Raw genomic sequence first — 24108 nt, 5'->3', positions numbered from 1 at the left:
AGTGGTTTCCAAACATGGTTATGAATCAGAGTCACAAAGAGTTTTAAAAAATGATACAGATTTTTAGCCCTATTCTTGTATCTTTTGTATCTGAATCTCTAAAAGCTTGGCTGTATGGATGAAAAAGTCTGTGGGAGATTCTACAAAGTCAGCTTGATCCTGGTTATCAAATCAGCATTTGGAGACTGCTGATCTAGCCTGAACCCTTCACCTTACAGACAAAGAAATTAAGGCCAAGTTCATGCACCCAATTAATAGCTGATGCACGTCAAGAACTCAGTTCTTCTGATTATTAATTAGCCCATTATTTTTTTCCATTGCGTATTGATTTCTCTTCTATATCATTCATTTGCTAACAAAAATTTATGTAGTTCTCTTTGGATTAAGTGTTGTTTCCTTTGCAGGAGACATTATAATACTTGAGAGGGGAGCTCTGGAACCAGAGTATTTGATTTCTTATCTGGCTCTATCGTTTTTCCTGTTTTTGTAATCCTGGTTAAGTTCATGGCAAACTCTGCCACAGTGTATGTATTTGTAAAATGAAACTAATAATTACAGAAGTTAACATTTATATTTTATAAGGCACTTTTTTTATGATTTAAGGAGGTCCTTTATGGTATAATCCAGATAGTCCATAATGATATATATGCCAGTTAGGATTAGGTATAGCCACATAGCATATTAGAAAACAAAACAATATAGGGCCTTATACAAGACAGAAGATTACTGCTCTTTTCCTTAAAGAAATTCCAGAAGCAGGCAGCCTAGCATTGATGATGGCTTCATGAATGTAAAGGAGGAAGGGAGAGAAGAAAGATGTTTTTATTTTTTTCCCCAGGAAGATTACTCCCAGAAGTTGTGCTCAGAATGTATGCATAATTTCATTGGCCAGAACTCAAGTTCATGGCAAAGGAGTCTGGAAATGTTATTTCTTTCTGGGTGGCCAGGTGCCTAGCTAAGAATCCAGGGTTCTATTACTTAGAAAGAAGAGGAAAATGGATATTGGCATCTGCTCCACCACAATATCAGTATGAATTTTTATGGCTCTGATTGAATTCATTTGGGTATACAGAGTCAAAAGAAGCCGAATCTGAATAAACCTTGTTCTTTGTCGGTTAAGGGGAGATTTCACTTTGGGGGGGGGTCCATTAGTCCATTTGGTATAGGGATGTGCCCAAGAGCATCTTGTTAAGCAAAAACGTGGCAAACTCTTCATTCATAGCTCATTAAACATTTTTGTCTGGGAGCAGCAACTTTTCAGTAGACCTGGTCTATCAGTTGTCTTTCCTAATTGGAAATTCCTAGATTAGCTTCTAAGGGAGGGGAAAAGATAAAACGAAGCACTGTCTTTTATCAACTAATAGTGTGAAGACTGTAGTAGGCCTTCAACAAATCATATCATTTTTATTATTACTAGATTAGATCATCTCCTGCACCCCTTCCAGTTAAAAAAATTGTCATTGGATTCTAGTCTTCCATTATTTTATTTGAGTAGTGACTGGTAATTTTGATAACATCTCCTTTTTTCCCCCCTAACTTTTGCTTTGTTTTTAATATGAACTTCTGTTATTGTTTTAAAATTCTAGTTCTTAATTTTGAACCATATGGACTTTCCTTTTCTTCATCTGGCTTCACTGGACGACAGTCTCCTGCTGGCATTTCTCTTGGTTCAGATGTATCTGGGAATAGTGCAGAGACTGGGCTGAAAGAGTAAGTTCCTTACTTGTTAAAACTGAGAACATTAGAGGAGTATTTAAATACCTTTAAATGTAGAAGGATTCCTGAAAGCTAAATTGTCCGTAGGCTTTTGTTTCAGTTGTTCCTATTTATTGCTTTTAAGGTGTGATATTGTACAAGAGAACTTTTATTTTATTTTTTAATGTTTTTATTTTTGAGAGAAAGAGGGAAAGAGCACAAGCAGGGGAGGGGCAGAGAAAGAGGGAGACACAGAATCTGAAGCAGGCACTGTCAGCACACAGAGCCTGATGTGGGGCTCCAGCTCACGAACTGTGAGATTGTGACCTGAGCCAGAATCAGACTCTCAGCTGATTGAGCCACCCAGGTGCCCCAGTATAAGAGGACTTTTAAGAGTGCTTGCTTACTTTCTTTCTTTTTTTTTTTTTTAATAGTTTATTGTCAAGTTGGTTTCCATATAACACCCAGTGCTCATCCCAAGTGCCCTCATTCTTATGCAATCTCTGGCAAACTGAGAATAAAGAACTAGCAAGCCCAGTTTAGAATTTCTTACCTTAACCCCTATTTGGGGTCTATCTCAAATGGGAATTTCTAGAGTTGAGTTAAAGTGTATCCCTAATCTTTTGAAGGTTGCTTGGCCAGAATTTACATCTTTGTTTGAATGATCTGATTAAAACAATACAAAGGTATATATACTACATAATATCATGAATTATATTATTGTTAAAATCCAGGCAAAGATGACACGTGTTTAAAACAATTCTTTTTCAGTAGGTTTCATATAAAAAAGCACATTTTGTGCTTTTATTCATTTTTCCTACTTTTTAGACTTTTAATATGTAATGCATGACAGAGAAAGTTTATGTTGATAATAGGCATATATGCAAATGAAATATGCAAGAAAATCTTTAAAGTAGTTTGAAACTCCTTTTAGGCTTATTTTTCCTCTTCTATTTCATCTGTTGTTGTGAATTGGATTCCCTGGGAAGTGCATTCCATGATGGAGTTTAGCATGCATAATATTAAGGCCGTGCCTTTGTGATCAACACCTGTGGAAGGAAGGAGAAAGAAGCAGGTTTGAGCAGAGAAGGAGGTTAAGATGCAATGCAGTGCTAACAGCAGCCTCCATTGACGCCATGGGGAGCTCTGAAGTTAGAGTGGTCCTTCTTCATAGTTGACCTGAGTTAGACCCAAATGGGTGGTCAGGACTCTGGCCAGGACTTCTGTCCAACAATCACTGGGTGTGGGCTTTCCTGGGAAGGGATGTGATCTCAGGTGAGGTGGCTCTTTCCATCTGAGGCAATCCTGAAGAGCATCATCGTACTGCCAACAGTTCGGGCACCAAGTCCTTTATGGAAGGATGATCTGGATGGAACAACCCAGTGTCTGCCACACTGGCTTTTTGTTGCTGTTGTTGTTAAACTGATATTTAAGTAAGTTATTAGTAAAACTTGGGGTGTGTTGCCCATTTTTCTTATTAATTAACGGATATTTTTTGATAAACAGGGTTACAGAAACACTGTGGTCGTTTATGAATCCCTTTGAGTTCTTGTTGTTGAGCATCCTAGAGATGCTGGGGTTAATTTTAGTGGTTCCCATGACCACTTTTGGGTCTGCTCTTGCAGAGACAACCAGTTTTCTTCTAAGAGGTCTGGTGGATAAATAACAGTTTTATTTTAAAAATACTTTTTAGAAGGCTTTTTTGGTACATGAAAGGGAGAAATGAAGGTATTCGTAAAAGGAGCATTTAGCAGTGAAATTCACTGAGGAGGATTGGACAGATTCCTTATAGGGCATTCTTTATTAACACTCAAATTTTCTTTCAGCCAATTGGTATTTAATAGTATTAGTTATTCACTCAGTATGAAGTGTAACCACCTGTCTGTTTTTGGCATAGTATAGAAAATCAAATTGATCATGAGTCCAACAAATTAGAAGAGAATAATAACTTGTACAGATAATTCTGAGGTTTTCTTTTAGATTCATTTTATGATCTATTTTGTAGTACAAATTTTAAAATGCTATTTTGGGCCGTGATAGGGACGCTTAAATGAGCCAAGAGCAAAGGAGACAGAGTTCTTATACGAAAACAATAAAGGTTATCTTTGGCTGTTTCAGCCTGTACTTGGCGATTATCTTAGTCAGTACGAGTCACAGATGTAATAACTTTTGGGACAATAGTAGGTGAGTCCAAATTCTAATCACAGTTTCAAGTTCTTCATCTCCAGTTTAAAAGACATAATCTTCATGCTTTTTCAAAAAAATCTTTTTTCTTTTATAGATCAGACCTCATTTCATTTTAATAAAATTACATTTATAATAGCTGAATATGTAGCTAGTGTTCACATTAAGAAAACTTTTTAGATTAAATCCTATGAGTGGATTTGAATGATTTGGGGTTTTTCTGGGGTGTTTTTTTTTTGCTTTTTTTGTTTTTGCTTTCAACAGGATTTTATTTAAAGAATTTATTGGGTGGTTATAGCCAAGAAACTTAAAAAGTCATTTCTGACTTAAAGGTATTTTTTGAAAAGTCAGTGGAGCTAATTTGTAGTGGTTTTGGACAACTTATTCAAGCAATTAAGTGAAGATTAAATGATCTGAAATTTTTAACTAAGTCTAGAGTTGTGTTGCCTTAAATCCTTTAGCTGGAGGGTGTGGGGACATTGGATGAAACTAAAATAACATCATGGGATCTAGGGTTTACTTCCTGACATAGAGAATATAATATGAAAGCTGTTTTTTGTTGTTGTTGGGTTTTTTTAAAAAATATTTTTATTTATTTCTAGGAGAGAGAGAGAGAGAGAGACAGCGTGAGCAGGGGAGGGTCAGAGAGAGAGGGAGACACAGACTCTGAAATAGGCTCCAGGCTCTGAGCTGGCAGCACAGAGCCCAACGCGGGGCTCGAACCCACGAATCGCGAGATCATGACCTAAGCGAAAGTTGGACCCTTAACCGACTTAGCCACCCAGGCGCCCCATATGAAAGCTGTTTTTAAGAGGTCATGGCAATGCATTGTTTTTAAAAATGTCTCAAAAAAGTAACTCTTTAGCATTTAAGTTGATTTGATTTCATTATTAATCTCCTTAGGACAAATAGTTTGAAGCTGGAAGGTGTAAAGAAATTGTGGGGGAAAGAGGGCTATCTTCCCAAGAAGGAAGGCAAAACTGGGGATGAAACTGAAGCTCCACCTGTTCCTCAAGAGAATATAATAATGGAGAGTGTAGACCAAACTATAATTAAAAAGGATCAGTCTCAAGTCCTTACCCAATCTAAAGAGGAGAAAGAAAAACAGCTGCTGGCATCATCATTATTTGTCGGGCTAGGATCAGAAAGTGCAATCAATTTGGTAAGTAGTCTGTTATATTCCTCTGAGAATTTTTGTTCCTGTCTTGTAAAAAAAACCTGGCTCTATGAAAGCTCTTGGCTGTCATCTATATGCACAATGGGAATGGCTTCCCCAGCTCCAGAGCCACCAGTGACACACTTTATATATTCCTGAAAGAGAAATTCTAATTGGCTTAGCTTGAGTCAGGTGTTCTCTGTAGTCCCGTCAGCTGGAGCAAGGGTCAGGGTCCGAATAAAGTTACAAATATGACCATGGGTATTACTCCCATGGGTGGATAGGACAGTTCTCAGTGGGAAGTATTGTCAATAACAATAGTTCAACAGTATTGATATGTCTTTGGGAAAAGTACTTCTCAAAATGGTATTTTTTAATAGTAGAAGAGAGGAATCAATTTAGATGTCTAACAGTAGGAAGATGGGCACATAAATTGTATAAGCTCAGAATATTACTTAGCAATTAAAAATGATAAATACTTCCTTGTAAAATAAAGAATACATGTGATATGTTAAGCAAAAAAGAATATAAAGATCTACTTATACTTTGTTTATAACTGTTAAGAAGAAAAAAATGTATTGAGACTGAAAGGAATTACACAAGATGAAAATTATACTCAGGCATTATGATTATGATGGGTTTCAAAACTTTTTATGCTGATATATTATTATCATAGGAAAGCAATGAAAAATTGGAATGAAGGATAGGTGCTGTTTTTGAGCGTCTGAGAATTCCATGTAATTTTCCATTTGGTGGACTGATGGACCTGCCTGGTACAAAATAGTGATTAGAGCTAGATTTTCTTCAGTTTTACATCATCCCAGTTTTTTCATCCTCCCTCTCCCCTGGTGGAATTTTTCTTCCATCCCTATAATACTCTTTGCCTGTTTTTTCCTCTCTTTTCAGCCCCTATTTCTATCAGACTTGAGATCCCCTCCTCAGAAAAAAAAATTCAACCTGAAAGTTATAAATAAGTAATGTGTCTTAATGCTGTCTCAGTCAGCATTTGCAGTTCAGCAAAATGACTTATCTTGGGTCTTGGAGATGTTCCAATTGGCTGTGGTAAGGGTACCAGTGAATGCCTGGCACTGAAGGGGCAAGTTCTCTGTGGTCACAGTGCACCCAGGCTTATGGAACCCTGAATTGTGAGCCCCATAGCTGATGTTGAAGGATTCCTGCCCTTTGAACAATGTGCAAAGCTTTCAGCTAAACAGTCTTTCTCAAGAGAACATTTAGTGTGACAAATTCATTATCAGGTTTTTTTTGTGGTGGCCTTGAAATCAGAAATTTCAGTAGGATGTTTTTCCGCTTAAGGTATGCTAACTCCTTTTTGCATTAATTTTTTAACATAATTCACTCTAAGGATCAAGGCTTTTTGTTTTTCTTCATCGTTGCTTTTTATTTTGTCTTCATTTTTATTATTTTTTAAGTTTTTATTTAAATTTAGTTAACATATAGAGTAATATTAGTTTCAGGTGTAGAATTTAGTGATTCACTGTTGGCCTACAACACCTGGTGCTCATTACAACAAGAGCCTTCCTTTATGCCCATCACTTATTTAACCCACTACCCTCTCTCCACCTCCCCTCCAGCAACCCTCAGTTTGTTCTTTATAGCCAAGAGTCTGTTTCTTGATTTTATTCTCTCTTTTACTTTGATTTTTTAAGTGTTTATTTATTTTTGAGAGAGAGAGCGCACACGAGTAGGGGAAGGATAGAGAGAGAGAGAAAGACAGAATCCCAAGCAGGCTCCCGAGCTGCCAGTGCAGAGCCCGACATGGGGCTGGACCCACAAGTTGTGAGATCATGACCTGAGCCGAAACCAAGAATCAGACATCTAACCAGCTGAGCCACCCAGGCACCCCTCTTCTACCTTTATTTTTAAAACTCCTTTTCTCTGGGATAACAAATTCTAGGTTAACTGTTTCTTTTCTTTAAATATTAACATTAACCAAGATGTCACTCTAGTGTCCTGTGGCTTCTGTAGCTTCTGATAAATAGCAGAATAGACAGTATAGGAAAAAAAAATTAAACATGGAGACAAAGTTATAGAAACTACCCAGAATGAAGCACAGAAAGGAGAAAAAAACAAATAAAAAACCTCAGAACATCAGTGACTTGATATTGAACAGTGTAATAATATACGTCTAATTCAAGTCCCATGGTTACTTGGAAATGGAAGTCCTTCACCCACCCACTCATATTCATTTTTTGTGTTAGTAGAATTTTAGTTCCTCTTTGATGACTTCTGAATCGAAAGATAGGAGATATCTGCTGAAAGCTGGAAGAGATGTTGGGACTTGAGGGAGTGAGAGGGTATGACAGAGGGACTAGAATTCTGCTTAGCTGGAATCATGTGAAGGGCGGCCTCACTGTGTGAAAGCCCCCAGGAGGATGGAGATGTGGATTTAGAGTAGTGTCAGTCTGCCTCCCTGATTCTAGACAACTTTGGGAGGCAAGGAGAATTGTGAGCTACCACTCCACTCTTCTTACATAGATTTGCAGACCACTCCCCAGGAGTATTGGCTCAAGGATGGCAAATTTGCCATTCCCATCGCTGGAATCTGTGGCAGACATCACTAGTCATTTCTTGCCTGATGTAGGTGTGTCAGTGACTGCCAGTTGGTTCTTGAGGGAAAATCTGTTTTTCTTCTCTTTTTTTTTGACTTGTGGGCCATGAAATCTTATCATAGACCACTGAACAGAGTTTGAGCCATCTGTGTATGAAGATATCTTCTCTTCTACAGGACAACTCTGGAATCTCAAATAACGGCTAGGTTTCTCACTGTTCTTAATTTGTGCAATTCTGTACTCTAGCATTCTGAAATTGAACAAGTTTTTAGAATTGTTCACCAATGACTTTTTGACTTTCTTTTTTTGATGTTATGTATATTTAATGAGAAATAAGATTTAGCTAATAGTTCAAAGTGAGGTAACTGTCATAATTTTAGGTTTTAACATTTTATTCATCTCTGATTCTTTTGTTAATCTATGCTTTATACACAGACTCTTGAGAAATTAGTAAATTGCTCATTTGAAATTATAGAAAAATGTTTAAAACTCATGACTGGTAGAATGGGTTTTTTAGATATTGTTATTATGTTTTATTTTTGCAGCTAGGAAAAGCAGATACCGTATCTCACAAGTTCAGAAGGAAATCAAAAGTCAAGGAAACCAAAAGTGGAGAAACAACCAGTGCTCAGAATATGCCCTGTTCTTACTTTAGCTCTTCGTCAGATATGACTTATGAAGATGATTATTATTTGGATACTTTGCAGGATAGAGGAGACAAAGAATTAAATAAGTTTTCTCTCAACTCAGAACTTTTAGATTCTGAGTCACTCACAGAACTGCCCTCGGTTGAGAAACTCTCCAGTTGCACGCAGTCTACACCTTCTTTGTTCACTGATGATATGGAAGGTCTTCACTCTCCTCCATCCACTGCAGCCTCAGTTGCTAATGAAATCTCTTTAGCTTCTTCTTTGTTGGAAGAAACTTCTGAACACATGCATTCAGATCTTGTGGAGGTCTGTGATAATGAAACCATATCAGTGTCTTCCTACAAAATTTGGAAAGATGACTGTTTACTGGTGGTCTGGTCAGTTTCTAATAAGAGTGGTTTGGAATTGAAAAGTGCTAACTTAGAAATTTCACCTGCAGAAAATTTCAAGGTAAGACAACGAATGGTTCCTTATTTCTGCCTTGAAGGGATAATGCTTATTTAGTGTTTCTGTTCTTCGTTCTTCTGATGGTTTATAAATTTCATCAACATCGTTTCCTCTTTAGCAAAAAGACCCAAAGGTGTGACAGGTTTTTTTATTATTTTGAGTAGGGACGAATTATTCAAAAGAGACAAGGGCACATAATAAAGATTTTCCAGCTATACTGGGGAAGGGCATAAATGTAAAGTGAGTTTTGACAGAGCACAGTAGTTAAGAATGTAGGCTCTTGACTCCGAATGCTTGGCTTTGAATCCTTCTTTTGCTACTTATTAGCTGTGTTACACGATCAGGTTATGTAACTGCTTTGTGGCTTTCAGTTTCCTCACATTTAAAATGAAGATATTAATAGTGTCTGCCTGTTACTGTGAGGAGTAAATGAGTTAATATCTGTAAAAATGCTTATAGCAGTACCTAGCACAAAGTAGGTGTCAGTGTGTTATTATTTTCAGTGTGTATTTTGTGTTTTTTGCTCTCTTTAAATGTCTCACAGAACGGAATGAATGAAGAATTCTTTCATTCTTCATTCTTGCCATAAACACTGAAACAAAGTTCTCATTTTAACAAAGCAGAACATGAAAGAGTAAGAATATTGAAGGATAATATTGTACACAGTCTGCTGCCTTTTTATTTTATTGATTTATGTTAAGTGCTTGGGCATCAGTTCTGTTTCTTCCCTAGAGAATTGCTGTTTTGATTTCTGGAAATATGTCTAATTACGTTATTGTATAGGTGACCTTGCTGGAGTTATGAGATCTGTCCAGTAGATAGTTATTCACAAGACTGACCAATTTTTTCTATGAGCTAAAATGTGTTGAATGGGATATTACCTGAGCCACTGATCAGGGCAGAAGTTATGACTCTTAAGTGTACCTTAGGACCACCGATGGAACTTAAAAAAACAAAACAGAACAAAGTCCAATCCAGTTAATTGGGCTCTACCCCCCATAGATTGAGTAAGGGTATACTGTAGTTGAGAAAAGAAGACGTGTGTGTGTGTGTGTGTGTGTGTGTGTGTGTGTGTGTTTTGGGTGTTTTTTGTTTTTGTTTTTGTTTTTTAACTCTCCTCGTTTTAAGATCTGGTGCTAGCCAGGATTGAGAACCAAAAGACACACGTTTAATAACCTTTTTGTTATTGTTAATTATACAGAGATTTTCACTGTAATTTGTCACATAACCTTTACATGTATACTATTTCTTGATTATCTGTGCTAGTGAATTTTTCTCAAGTGAAGTTGTCAGTCATTTTTATACTGTGGTTGTTACTAACATCTCAGAATAGTATGCTTTTGTATCACTTCAGTTAAATAGAAAATTCGTATTCATATAATAGTCTGTATTGATCTTTTCCTCAATACTTTTATTACTTTTATTTACAGATCACTGAGCAACCTGGATGCTGCTTGCCTGTAATAGAAACAGAAAGCATCAAAACCTTTCAATATAGTGTGCAGATGGAGAAACCTTTTACAGAAGGGAATCTTTCTGGTTTTATAAATTATCAAATGATGGATACTCATTCTGTTCAGCTTGAATTTTCTGTAAACTTATCACTATTAGATTTCATTAGGTAAATATTTTCTGGAATGTTAATTCAAGTTACTCATTCAGCAAATATTTATTAGGCCTTTTCTCTGGACAGAAGCACTCTGCTTGGCACCAGGGAGTATAATAATTCAAAGATAGATACAGTCCCTACCTTTAGGGAGAGTCCAGTCTAGGGAAGAGACATTGAAGAATCACATAAATGCATATGTAATTTTGAATTGTACTGTGAAGAGAAAGTAAATGGTACAATGAGTGATTATAATATGGGACCTGATTTAGATTGGGGTTGATTAGTAATTCTGGAAAACTTCTGAGAGAAAGTAATATTAATGTTTAACTTGAAGTAACTTCAAAGATTCTGGGTGGCTTTTTTTTTTTTTAAAGCTTTTAAAGTTTCTCTCATTTATATTTCACTTATTTGATTAATTCTTTCATAAAGTCTATTAAGCTTTAGAGATCTGCAAGAAAATTACTCAGTTATTAAACTTTCATTAGAGATACAGAACTTAGCATTATACTAGGCACTAAGCCATGTTACCAAAATAATTGAAAACAACTTCTTTACTTTTCTAGTCTCATTTAGTTTTATGAATATATTGTATTATATTCAAGTATTTTTTTTAAATGAAGGCTGCCTGAACCAAAAATGCAGAATGCCAATGAATATATGTAAGATTTTTAACCTTCAAACATTTACTTGTGTTACACTGCTGTAATTTTTGCCGACTCTTTAAAATCTTTTAGTAGGAACATGTCTCTCAGTCCATCAGAGTTTTTATGGTCTTGGTGCTGTATAACATAGAATCCAGCCTTCCAAAAACTTACACTCTCTTACTATAAAGATATATCCCATGGTGAGCATTAGTAACCTGAAGAAGCACAGTGTGTATAATTAACAGTTCTTCTGTGTGTGTAGTAGTAAAATTCTATGTATCTTTTAAAAATATTTCCCAATTATAAAATCAATGCATAATTATTACAAAACTTCAAATGCTATGGCAGAGTATAAGTAGAATATAAAAGTTCCCTGTAATTCCACCCTCAGAGACCCAGTGCTAACTATCTGATCTCAGTCTCATGAACCATTTTTAAAAATACATTTATTGGGGTGCCTGGGTGGCTTAGTCGGTTAAGCGTCCGACTTTCGCTTGGGTCATGATCTCGCAGTTCGTGGGTTCGAGCCCCGCGTCGGGCTCTGTGCTGACTACCAGCTCAGAGCCTGGAGCCTATTTCAGAGTCTGTGTCTCCCTCTCTCTCTGACCCTCCCCTGCTCACGCTGTCTCTCTCTCTCCTAGAAATAAGTAAAAAATATTAAAAAAAATACATTTATTAAAATCCTTTTCTTAGTCTAACTTATATAAGGTGCCAGATCTTCATAATCATAGTCTATACATAATGTTGATAGTGTCTTGTTGTCCCTAAATTCAAAATATACATGAAAGAAAGTTTTATATTTGAGTGATTCATGAAATTACTTGGTAAAATTTTTTATAGCTTGGTAAAATTTTACTGAAATCACTAATGCTCACAAAAAGAATTGAGTGACTTATTGGAAAGACATTTACGCTTTAATAAAATCTTCTTTTAGTATTTCCTCCGTTCAGAGGTTGATGGTAAGCATTCTAATTCTAATCATAGTCAATTTTAAAATAAATTTTGTGGGACTCAGATTTACAATGATTATGTTTTATCCCATGAGTCATTGGAAATGTATTTGTTTAGAATTAATTTCATTCTTTTGGACATATCTAATTTTAAAAATTATTTTCAGACCATTGAAAATCTCAACTGAAAACTTTGGCAAACTCTGGTTATCCTTCGCAAATGATGTGAAGCAAAATGTAAAAATGTCAGAATCTCAAGCTGCTCTGCCTTCTGCCCTAAAGACCCTGCAACAAAAACTAAGACTTCATGTTGTTGAAATTATAGGTTCGTAGAGTTGTGTTTATGGGGGCTTTCTCACAGTCAGAACACAAATCAACTTTCACAAGTATCAGATTTCTTAGAGCTATTATTTCCTGTTATGAATATCTTTCAAGTGAGTGTGTTGTTCAGACTTTATTGAAGAATTTTTTGTGTGGTAAAATGTAACAAAATCTACCATTTTAACCCAGTTTTAACTGTATAGTTTATTGGCTTTAAGTACATCCGTGTTGTTGTGCAGCCATTGCCACCATCACTTCCAGGACTCTTTTCCTCTTGCCTAACTGAAACTCAGTGCCCTTTAAACACTAACTCTTCATCCCCCCTCCCTCCCCAGCTCCTGATAACCACCATTCTGGTTTCTGTCTCTCTGAATTCAACTACTGTAGGGACCTCATATAAGCAGAGTCATGCAATATTTGTCCTTTTTTGACTAGCTTATTTCTTCAAGGTTCATTCATGTGTAGCATATGTCAAAATTTCCTTCCTTTTGCAGCCTGAATACTATTCCTTATATGAATGTACCACATTTTGTTTATCAGTTCATCTGTTGATGAACACTTGGGTTGCTTCCACCTTTTGGCTATTGTGAAAAATGATGCTGTGAGTGTGGGTGTACACGTACCTGTGTTTGAGTCCCTGCCTTTCAGTTCTTTTGGTTATATACCCAGAAGTAGACTTTCTGGATCATTTGGTAATTTTTAATTAATTTTTAGAGAAACTGCCATATTGTTTTCCCCAGCGTCTACACCATTTACATTCCTACCAGCAGTGCCCAAAGGTTCCAATTTCTCCACATTCTCATCAACAGTTGTTTTATGTATATGAGTGTGGGTGTGGGTGTGGGTGTGTGTGTATCTCATAGTAGTAGCTCCTTGTGATTTTAATTTCCATTTCCTTACTGATCAGTGATGTTGAATATCTTTTCATGTGCTTCTTGGTCATTTGTCTATCTTTTTGTAGAAATGTCTGTTTAAGTCCTTTTGTCTTAAAGAATTTTTAATTTTTGTTTTCTCGTAGGCCACGAAGGGCTTTTGGCCTGTCAGCTGCTCCCATCCATTCCCTGCTTGGTGCATTTTCGAGTTTATGGTGATGTATTAGCCCTATGGTTCCGATCCTCTTGCTCTACTCTTCCTGACTATTTACTGTATCAGTGTCAAAAGGTGATGGAGGGATCCTAGCAGAAGCTCTGCTTTTATTTTACTCCATCCAAATAAATGGTTTACATAGCTAAACTTACTTTACCAAAGTAAAAAGAACTCATGGTACTTCTAATGAAAACGGGGATTATTGCAAGCTGTGGTTTTATGTGTTTTCCTTATGAATCCTGATCAAGAGAGATCCCTAAGAAACTGTATCCTTAACATTTTACTCAGGATTGTACAGTATGTTTGTGTCCCACAAAAGTGACAGGAACTAATGTTATAAACTGCTAATGATTTATATGTCACTTAGTGTAGAGGGACTGAAAATATTTATTTTGTTATAAATAATTTTATAGCAAATTTACTCTACTGCTAGCTGATTTGTAGTAAAGCCAAGTCTCTGTTCTCTGCATTAGTGGAGGGGTTGGGGGGAGGAGACATGGCATTGATCATCCCAAACCTAATTTGTATTTGGCTTTGGAATGCAGAGTAAGCTTTTTGATAGGGAAGTCATTACTTTCAATTATGTTTTGCTTGGATCAGTGTTGAAATAAATTGGCACAGCACACACTAACAGTTCAGGAGATCCATGAGCATGCTGGATTTTGGGGGGATTCGATTTGTGATATAGTTTTTGTTGTAGATAACTTGTTACACACAATTGCAGGTAATTTGGCTACAGAATTTGTCTGTTTTCCACTTGAATTTATTTTTTAAATTCAAAATGAATCACTGTATTCTTATTTTAAAAACCCAGAGCCATTTACAAAGTGTTGTCATATAGAAACACAGCCCATAAGAGCACAGAGTACTAAAACAAACAGATATAAGAGAACCGTTTAGTTACGGCAAATATCTTAGTTACCATTTAGGTCCTTTTGACAGACTAAATTTTGTGAGTGTAAATGGCAAAACTATCTTTCCTGGCTTTTGAATCTGCTAATACTTAATGGATACAACCAAAGCAGTGACTGATTAAGTATACCATATAGGTTCTTCAGTAAGATACATCATTTTCATGTTATAATTGTGCCTTTATGGCCTACGTCAGAATTCTTGTCAGTAAAAAGAGGTTAGGCCTAATATGAATGATGGACTACAATCTTGAGATTGTGTGTTAAAGTTAAAAACTGAAATAGTAAGTATTTTATAAAATCTTATGGTGCTGTGGAAAATATTTATTATTTCACTTTTTCTGATACTTCACCGTGGAGACTGTTCAGGTAATGCAGTTTTAAGTCATTGCAGTTAATACTCTGGTTAATTGTACTGTTTATCACCTAGGTGTGGAATTCTGGTTTAAATTATCTCATTAATCATAACTGAGGAAGATACTAAAGGGATTTCCTAGAGCTAATAGGTTTTATTAGTTTTTTGTGTCTAGCATTTTTCTCCATAAAAACAAAAGCACTATTTTTAAAAATTAATTTTAAAGTTACTCATTTTTTAAAATGTCACTTCTTGTTAATTTCATGTTTTTAGTAACATGCTGTAAAACCTTGCTATGAAAGCATTGATAAGTGACTAGAGTTTCCTGAGTAGGTTTCTCCTTTTGAATAGAAGGTCAGATTCATCTTCATGCTCCCAGCAGGGTCATGGTGAAGGGAATGAACTATCTGGGGTGTGATGGACACTGGTGGCCAGACTTACCAGCTTCTTGATTTCTACCTCTGTGAACAGCACCCCTCTCCTCCAACCCGATTCTGCTGTTACTCTGACAAAGAATTAGGAAGTACCTTCTCACTTTGTAGAGAAATACAGTGTGTGGCAAAGGAGGTGCTCCAATTTTTTTGTGTGTACTTACCTCTGTGTGTGTGCATGATCAGCAAGGCTAGGCTGAGTATGGAGTGGTGGGTGTAAGATGCCCAGCAAGCAGATGGATGACTGTTTAGGAGATTGCAGTGGGCTACTCTGCTTCTTTGTTAACAGGCTGTTCGTGAATAGCAGCAGCAGTTGTCATGAAAGACATGGCTTGGCCAACAGAGCTGTCTGATGGTGGGAGATGTATAATGTAGGTTAGGGCCCGGAGTATCAGTTTAGTCTGTCAAAGGGAACATAGTGTCACTTTTGTTCTTTCTGAACTCACTAAATAAAAAGTAGAGTAACGGAGTTTCCACTGAAACATTTAGTAGAATGTTTACAATTTTTAAAATTTTTATTGTTTTAAAAACAACAGTAGGAAAGAGTAAATTTTAAAGAACTTTAGAGCTGGATATGCTCTGCCTAAGTTAATTCAGTGCTTTATGTTCTAAACCAGGCATCACCAACCCTTTTTGCATTGCAGGAAGACGTGACTGTAAAGTAGGGAGCATGATTTTTGTGGGCAGATGATCCTCTTTCCCTTACGGTCATGGTTTAGTCAAGTGAAGGGGCAGCATCGGAAGTAGAGCTGTGGTGGGGATGCCCAGCGTGTGAGTTCTGTGCCAGGCACCTTCACTGAGAGTGCAGGTGGCGGCAGGTGTGACTCTGCGGGAGGGTAAAGGGCAGACACAAAGCCTTAAGAGCAGGTGAAGGAAGAAGGATCAGGCTCCCACCAGAGTAGTCCCTGTGGAGGCGGGCAGATGGGGCTCGGGGGAAAGTGGGGCCCTGAGGAAGGGTCCTTCTGAAGAGAGGGCAGGTGGAAGCATTTACCTAGTGCTAATGTGCCAAGCGTGTCCACACAGCATGTGCTGTGCAGAGGAGCACCATTTAAACAGTAACCTGCTATCCTCTACCAAAAACAGTTGTGCTGAAAATGCAGTATTGTATTTTTTTTCCTTTATTTTGTTTCATGTCAGTAATATTGTAAAATACTGAGTTCCTTGTCTTTTTTATGGATGAATGTGGTCTTTGTGTCATAATTGTGAGCCACTGAAAGTGCACTGAACCTATTCACATATCTTTAAGGTGTTTTGCTGCATTAAAATTTTAGGAGGGAAAAATGCAAGTGAGAATAACAGCCTAAGAGGCACTAATGACTTTATTTTGGAGTTGAATTCTGTAATTTGAAAAAAAATTCAGCTAAATATGTAATAAATACAAAATGATCTATATTGTTCTTTGGTGTGTATATTCTTTATTATCTAAACAGCTAATAAGTTGTACTATTCAGTAATTTGTTAGTGTTAGTGAAAAGGAGCAGAAGCAACTGGAATGGGATGAAAAGAGTGATTTACTCACTGCCGAAACGAATCTGGCCTCACTGGTTAAAAGTAAAGATACTGCTGTTGCTGTGTGACATTCTGTGAGAACTTTGTGGGCTTCATACAGGTTAGAGCATGGATTCATTCTCAGGTGTGTGTCCACACCCCCTGCTTGTATCCTAGCCTGACCAGAGCATTCAGAGAAGTGCTTTTTTTCCAGGATGCCCTCTCCTTACAGCCACCTCAAGATGCAAGAAACACAGTAAGTTGAATAGTGACCTAGTGACCAAATGCTCTGAGTCTCTATCTCTATGTGTGTATCCTAAAACACAAAACTAGATCAGAAATGCCATTTAAGTCTCACAGATTATGCCTACTATTGGCTATAAAATGTGGCAGGCAAAAAGTTCTGAGACTTGAAGCCCCATCTTTGGGACACTGATGGTAAAGGAGGTTTAAATGCACACCCACTGCAGTAATTGACAAGAAGGGACTCTTAAAGGGAGGGATGGCCTGCTGCCAAACCTGGTGGTCAGGGTTAACGATTATATGAAAGTTACTTATTTATGTGTGTGCATAATGAAAGACTGTGAGCTTTTTATGGTTAAGAACCATGCATATATTCTATCCTATGTTTCTTTGCCTGATGTGTAATAGACACTCAGTAATAGGGACTCAGCTTACTGAATGAATGTCTAAAAAGACTTGTCCCTTCAAAGTAAATAATCTGAGACCGGGTAATATCCAGAGAATGACTTTAGCAATCGTGTGGCTCTCCTAGAAGTAAAGAAAAGTGATCAGTTCTAGTTTCTAGATATAAGTGAGCAGAAAGGGGTTCTGGTGAAAATAGCTTGTTCCAGTTTCTACCAGGTGGAAGCGAGGAAGCATGACTGCTTGATGAGACCTTTACCAGCCTGAAGGTTAGTCCTATGAGAAGTTGCCATGCCATTTAAGAGATCTCTCTGCAGATACAGTGTGATTACAGACAGATACTATGACTTGGAGGAGGAGGACCTTTCTGTGTTAATGGCAGATGTTCATGAAGTTTTCATGATCTAAAAGAACTGGTTTTAGAGGACAGAAAGCAGTCAACATTTGACTAGTGAAGTTAAAGATAGAGAGCTAATGAATGTGAGAAGGCAGATTTACTAGCTAAGCTAGTATTACATGTTTCTTCGGAAGAGTGAGCACTTTGATAATGGGAGGGACAGCTATACATTCATAAGGCCAACAGCATCAGGAAAGTGGGGAAAGATCAGGTGTGAATAAAGCAGCAGCAAGCAGAATTACTTAAGAGGAAATGTGTTTCATATGCATCATGCGAGAAACTTTATGGTAGATGCATGGATCCAAGACAGGAGGGTCCAGAGAACCCTGAGAACTTAAAGATTGTGAGCTGGATACAGGAAGGATGGGCCTGGGCATAGGGGAAAGACAGATGATGTCAAACACCATGAGTTTCCTAGAGCTTCTGTAATGCTGCAAATGTAGTGAGTTCTTTTAAGTGGTTGCAGCTAGATTGTGGGCTTCTTTCCAAGAGAGGAATCAATTTTCTTTAGTTATTTTAAACTATTTTCCTAAGTGGATGAGTACTTTTCCTTCCCTAAAGCATACTGCCAATACTACTAAATAGCTGACCTTAGAAGTTTTTCCCTAATGAGGTCTGGCAGGACATGTGCTAAATGGATGGAGACTAGAGCCCAGAGATTTTTTTTTTTTTTTGTATTTCAGTGAGAGAAAAGTACTTGGAAATCCGTTTAATTGCTTTATATTGTGTGACAAGTAGGAAGTAACAGAAGCAAGGTGTGATACATTCTTAGGGAAAGGTGTTTGGTCTGAATTGCCACTATATAATTCAATGAATAAGGTCAAAACCAGTGACTGCAACAAGCTGGTCCCCACTGGTGATCAAGGTATAAGACCTGATAGATCGAAGTTAAGAATTTATTTTTTCATCTTAGTTGACTGATGAATAGTTGCTGGGGTTAAACTGAAGAGTTATGGTGAGCTATGGGAAAAACGAAGTGATTTGGACCCAAATATTGGACCAGTCTTTATCTACAGAAGTGATAAGTGTCTTTTGTTATTCATAAAAAGCCTTTCTGAGCACATCTGAGTCCATGCTCATGAAGTGACTTACAGTGGCATCCCTACAGAGCCTCAGGTCAGGGTTGCTCACCAGCAAGACCCAAGTTGGAACTTTCAGCCCTATTCACCTACCTCTGGGAAGGGAAAAAGGAGAGGCAGGGTGTCTGGAGATTAAATTCTAGAAAAACTCTTAAGTAGGATTGATGGACTTCCATGTGGGTGAAGCACCCCAGTTCCATGGGGACAGAACTTCCTGTGCTCAGAATCCTTTTGGACTTTGCCTCATGTATATCTGCATCTGGCTGTTCTTGAAATGTGGCCAGTCAGAATTGAGATGTGTTTTAAGTATAAATAGTGGATTTCAAAGATTTTGTGCAAAAGTAAAATATTATTACATATTAAGCATATTGAAATTGTATTTTAGATATATGAGACCAAATAATTATCAAAATTAATTTTACCTGTTTATTTTTAATGTGGCTATGAGAAAATTTAAGCTTTGTATGTGATTACATTATGTTTCTGTTGGACAGCTCTGCCTTGGATCTAACTTTCAACTAAGATCTCAATTTATAGCCTTATAAAGGCCAAATCTAGAAAAAACAGTGATTATTTTATCCCTTGCTTGCTGCTACTTCTGATATTAAATCCATTATTCTTAAACTTTAATGGCAATTCAGAGAGAATTAAATCTTAAAATGGAGAATTTTCCTCCACTTCTGGAAGAATTTGATTACTGATTCTCCTTCCTATGTCTAATTCATCTTTGTCTAAACTACTATTAATGTGTTCTTCAATTCATGTATAATATTTTTGAATCTTCAGAAGTTCCACTGGATTTTTTTTATATCTTCAATTTCTTCACCATGGTCATGTTTTTTGTATTTTTTTCAACCCAGAGTATATTTTTAATGGCTGTTGTCATGTCCTTGTTGGCTTATTCTGGCATTTTTGTCATGTCTCTTTCTTTCTCTAAAATAAAAAAATAGTGGGGGTGTGGGAAAATAGGTTCTACTCACATAAATAGATTAGGAAAAAGCTTAGGGCGGAAAGCTGTCACCATGGGGCAAAAATGCCTGAGGTTAGCTATCGAGATATTGTAACGGGATCATGAGTAACTTGTTATATCACCTGCAGGAAAGTACTTTCCCTCTGACACCAGTATCACAAACTCCACTTAACCCCCAGACACTTTGCTTCTCACACACACAAGTTAATGATTATTGTCTGATTGTTTTCTTCATGTTCACCACATGTGTAAGATCTTGTTTTCTTCACGTTCAGCATGTGGGTAATATCTTGTGAGCTCAATAAATACAGAGACAAAGACCCTGTTTGTGGTTCTTGTCTCCTCCCAGATGTTAGATTCTCTGGATGAAGAGAGAACTCCAGACTCATAGTCTGTGACTGTGAGGGGCAGAGGGAGCTAGAATGAGAATCTTAAGCAGCCTCCATGCTCTGCGTGGAGCCTGATATGGGGCTCAATCCCACAATCCTAAGGTCACAACCTGAGCTGAAATAAGAGTCAGACGCTCAAATGACTGAAACACCCAGGCTCCCCTCTTTGTTTCTACCGATTGCATTTTCTCCTGGTTATCAGTCGTATTTTCCTGCCTTTTTGCGTGCCTGGTAATGTTTTACTAGATGCCATTGTGAATTTTACCTTGTTGGGTGCCAGATTTTACTTTGTTCTTTTAAATAGTGTTGGAGTGTGTTCTGGTACAAAGTTGCTTGGAATCAGTTTGATCCTTTCAACACTTGCTTTTAAGATTTAAAAAAATTTTTTTTATTTTAGAGAGCGGGAGGGGCAGAGGTAAAGAGAGAATCTTAAGCAGGGTCCATGCCCAGCGTGGAGTCCCACACACGGCTGTATCCCAGGACCCTGGGATCATGACCTGAGCTGAAATCAAGAGTCAGTCACTCAATCGACTGAGCCACCCAGGCACCCCTTTACTTGCCTTTAAGTTACATTAGGTTGAGTACAGAGCAGTTCTTTAGAGTTGATTTATCCCCATTAAGGCAACACCCTTCTGAGGATACTACCTTTCTCATGAGGGCACTTTGGCTGGTAAAAAACTATTTCCATCCCAAATTCTAGCCATCTTGGCCTTGCTGATCTCTTAGGGCTTCTCCTTCCCTATCCTGTGCCCTGGAAACTGCCTCTAGGCAGTAAGTTGGGACAATCACTGGGCTTGCCTTATTCATACCTCCCTTCTCTCTGGGAAATCATTCTTGTCCTGGCTGGTTTTCAATGCTTAAAAATCATGATTTCATAGAATCTCTCCAGTTTCCCAGTTATCTAAGGCAGGAGGGTAAATCTAGCCCTTGTTGTTCTTGGTCAGAAGTAGTACCTTAATTAGGTTTTAATTTTATGAAGGACACGTTCCTACCCTATTCTAAGAATTCCTGAGGCATTTGATCAAATTCACTATAGAATTTGGAAGGAAGAAGCACATTTCACTCTGTGTAGACATGGAACCAGAACACTCCTGTGTGTGTTTTAGGTTTGGCCAGGTTATTAAAGATCGTGTTCCTACCAACAGGGGATGTCATTAGCATTAAGAGGAAGAGCCCCTTACTGTGGCTGCTAAGTACTGGTTAAGAAAGTGGAGTGGAATAGAAGAGGATCTTAAATCTTGCCATCATTGTGAAGCCTCTGAAGACTTGTCCGCAGACACAGCCGTACAGGCCGGGAGGGCACCAGCCTCAGCCTCTGCCTGGAGCAGCCCCAGGCAGAGCTCTCTACAGTCCTGGGAGTGGTATTTGGGAATGTTCTTGTGGGAGAATACTGCAGACTTTGAACTGCTGATTTGTCTGTCCTGATTTGTCTGGGGAGGGTGGGCAGGCGAGAGGGTTATTGTTTCTGTGGACATTGAACTTCTAAATGAAAATGTCAGTTCACGGACTCTCCAACAGAGTCGCCCCTCCCACCCTCTTCTTTTGGATTTCAAGGGCCTAAGTCAGTGAAGTAGGACATCCCTCAAGAGTTGCCCCTGTGATGCCATGGATCTTAACAGTCCTGGCAGTTTTCTGTGTTAGACACCTACATTTTTTAAACAAAGTGATTCTCAACTAAAATCTTGGTTTAAGAAGTACTATTACTTGTCTGAGTTGCTTGTGTTGAAGTTAAGTACAGAGTTGTTGCAGGTGGGTCCTTTGTGCACAGAAGATCAGGAATGGCACCTGCCCTCCCTTTTCTAAGATCAGGACAGATGTTGCAATCTATTGCTTCTGCCCCTCGACTCAAGACTCAGCTTCAGAATCCTTCCTACCATAGCACTTTAGGCATCTACTACTAGTTAACCTGAGTTGCCACTCAAAATTAAGTCTATTTGTCCCCTCTGTCTTAAGTAGTATGTAGTTGACAATAACCTCCTTCACATTAGGGGATTCCTAGCTTGTAGACTGCAAGTACCTCTCAGCTTTACCTCGTCATATGATTTATCTCCTATCCACAGTGACTGTCTAACCCCAGTTAAATCCAAAAGACCTCCAAGGAAAAGTAATTTGCCATCACAACAGCAAGGTAACATTTATTGAGCATCACTGGGTCACATTGCAAACAGTATTATGTAGTTAATCTCCTATTTTACTGATGAAGAAACTGAGGCTCAGAGAGCTGAAGTGACTTGCCTGAGGTCACAAAGATACCTTGCAATAGATTTAGGACTTTAGGGATTTTATGACTGCCCTTGAATGTCCTCTGCCTATTTTCTTATTTCCTTTTTCCTTTTTTTCTTCTACACCTTGTGGCTTTGGTGAGGAGCAGCTGGCCCCTTGGGAGTTGTGCCAGTTAGAGGGTGCCAGAACTTGTTTGAGCAGATTGACAAGCCTGTCACAGGGAGGGATTTTATCTTGAGAGAGACATACTTTGCTTTTTCTTTTTTTTGATTACTTCCAGATTTAAAGCCATTCTGAATGTTCAAAGCCCACCTAGTCCAAAGACAATGAAGAAATGACAGTAATTTGTTTTTATTTTAATTTGACAATTAGGTCAGTAAATTAAATAATGCTGTGATTATTTTCTTTAATTGAAGCAGGTAATTATAAAGCCAGAGGAAAGCCATTTTCAACAAGTTAACCATTGATGACTGATACTGTTTTTATTGTTTTGTATTGGAAAACAGTCACCACCGAAAATACATGATAAGCAGGTTAATCCAGTGTACATATACAGATACACACAGAGGTACATATATAATTATTTAATTATATAAACATGTTTGAAGTTAACTATTTTATTTATATATGTGAAAGATCTTTTTAAAAATTATTTCAGCCACATCAACTTTTTTTTTTTTTTTACAAATAGTTTATTGTCAAGTTGGTTTCCATATAACACCCAGTGCTCATCCCCACAAGTGCCCCCCTCCATGCCCATCTCCCCCCTTTCCCCATACCCATCAGTCCTCAGTTTGTTCTCACCGTTCAAGAGTCTCTCATGGTTTGAGGAGGACCCTCTTAGTATAATTCCTCAGCCCAGCACAGTGTCGTGTAGAATCAGCAGACCGCCAGCTCCTGTCTGCGGTGCTGGGAGCAAGCCCAGGGCCGCAGGACCAGAGTTCAGGCGGTTTATGTCTGGGGACACTGGGGATGGGCCAGCTGACTGAGGCCTAATGTGAGGCTTTACTGGCTGGTCCAGGAGGCCATAGCTGCCAGTCCCAGAAGCGCAGAGAAGAGGGGGCAAGCCCGATCATCATGCCAGGCTTATCACGGTTCTCCCGCCTCACGTTTTCTAGCGACATTATCCCTGAAGGACTGGGGCTGCAGGAACAGAGAATACCATTGACAAAAAGTGGTGATCTTTCTTCCCTTTTTTCCTTCCTTTCTTTTATAGGTCGGTCATGGTGCTAGGTCCTGGAGAATGAGATCGGGTCCTTGTCCTTGGGGAATTCTCGATTTGGGGAACTATCTGGGTGGCAGAGTGCAGTGAGGGTGTGGACATAGGTATCTGTAGGAGCCTGCAAGATGTTCAGAAGGGACCTTCTCCCAGTTAGAGAGTATAGTGTCTTGGTCCTCAGGGTACAAAGGAGCTGTTACCTGTTACTCTGGATTATTATTTTTTTAGTTTATTATTTTTGAGAGCGAGAGCAAGAAGAGAAACAGAGGAGGGGCAGAGAGGAGAGAGAATCCCAACCAGGCTCCATGCTGTCAGCACAGAACCAGATGCAGGGTTCAAACCTCATGAACTGTGAGGTCATGACCTGAGCCAAAATCAAGAGTTGGATGCTTGGGGTGCCTGGGTGGCCTAGTCGGTTGGGTGTCTGACTTCAGCTCAGGTCATGATCTCACTGTTCATGGGTTCGAGCCCCGCATCAGGCTCTGTGCTGACAGCTAGCTCAGAGCCTGCAGCCTGCTTCGGATTCTGTATCACCCTCTCTTTCTGGCCGTCCCTTGCTCATGCTGCCTCTCTCTCTCTCTCTCTCTCTCTCTCTCTCAGAAATCAATAAAAACATTAAAAAAAAAAAAAAAAGAAGAGTTGGATGCTTAACTGACTGAACCACACAGGTGCCCTGTTCTAGATTATTT

The 24108-nt window shown here is 38.3% G+C and overlaps 1 protein-coding gene across 1 annotated transcript in view; it reads left to right on the top strand.

Moving 5' to 3' along the window:
• Window positions 1-16401, top strand: part of AP4E1 (adaptor related protein complex 4 subunit epsilon 1) — a 58908-nt gene extending 42507 nt beyond the window's left edge. Inside the window, exons 16-21 of the mRNA XM_077764408.1 lie at window positions 1587-1710; window positions 4783-5041; window positions 8151-8705; window positions 10133-10323; window positions 12073-12230; window positions 13245-16401. Of these exons, the coding sequence (XP_077620534.1) occupies window positions 1587-1710; window positions 4783-5041; window positions 8151-8705; window positions 10133-10323; window positions 12073-12230; window positions 13245-13405 (1448 nt within the window). The 3' untranslated portion in view covers window positions 13406-16401. The remainder of the gene's footprint in view (window positions 1-1586; window positions 1711-4782; window positions 5042-8150; window positions 8706-10132; window positions 10324-12072; window positions 12231-13244) is intronic.
• The last annotated feature ends 7707 nt before the right edge of the window (window positions 16402-24108 follow it).

The sequence above is a fragment of the Crocuta crocuta genome, unplaced genomic scaffold (assembly GCF_008692635.1).
Source record: "Crocuta crocuta isolate KB4526 unplaced genomic scaffold, BGI_CrCroc_1.0 scaffold102, whole genome shotgun sequence".
Lineage (NCBI taxonomy): Eukaryota > Metazoa > Chordata > Mammalia > Carnivora > Hyaenidae > Crocuta > Crocuta crocuta.
The sequence above is the reverse complement of the archived record's forward strand: the minus strand, read 5'-3'. Positions and strand labels throughout refer to the sequence as shown.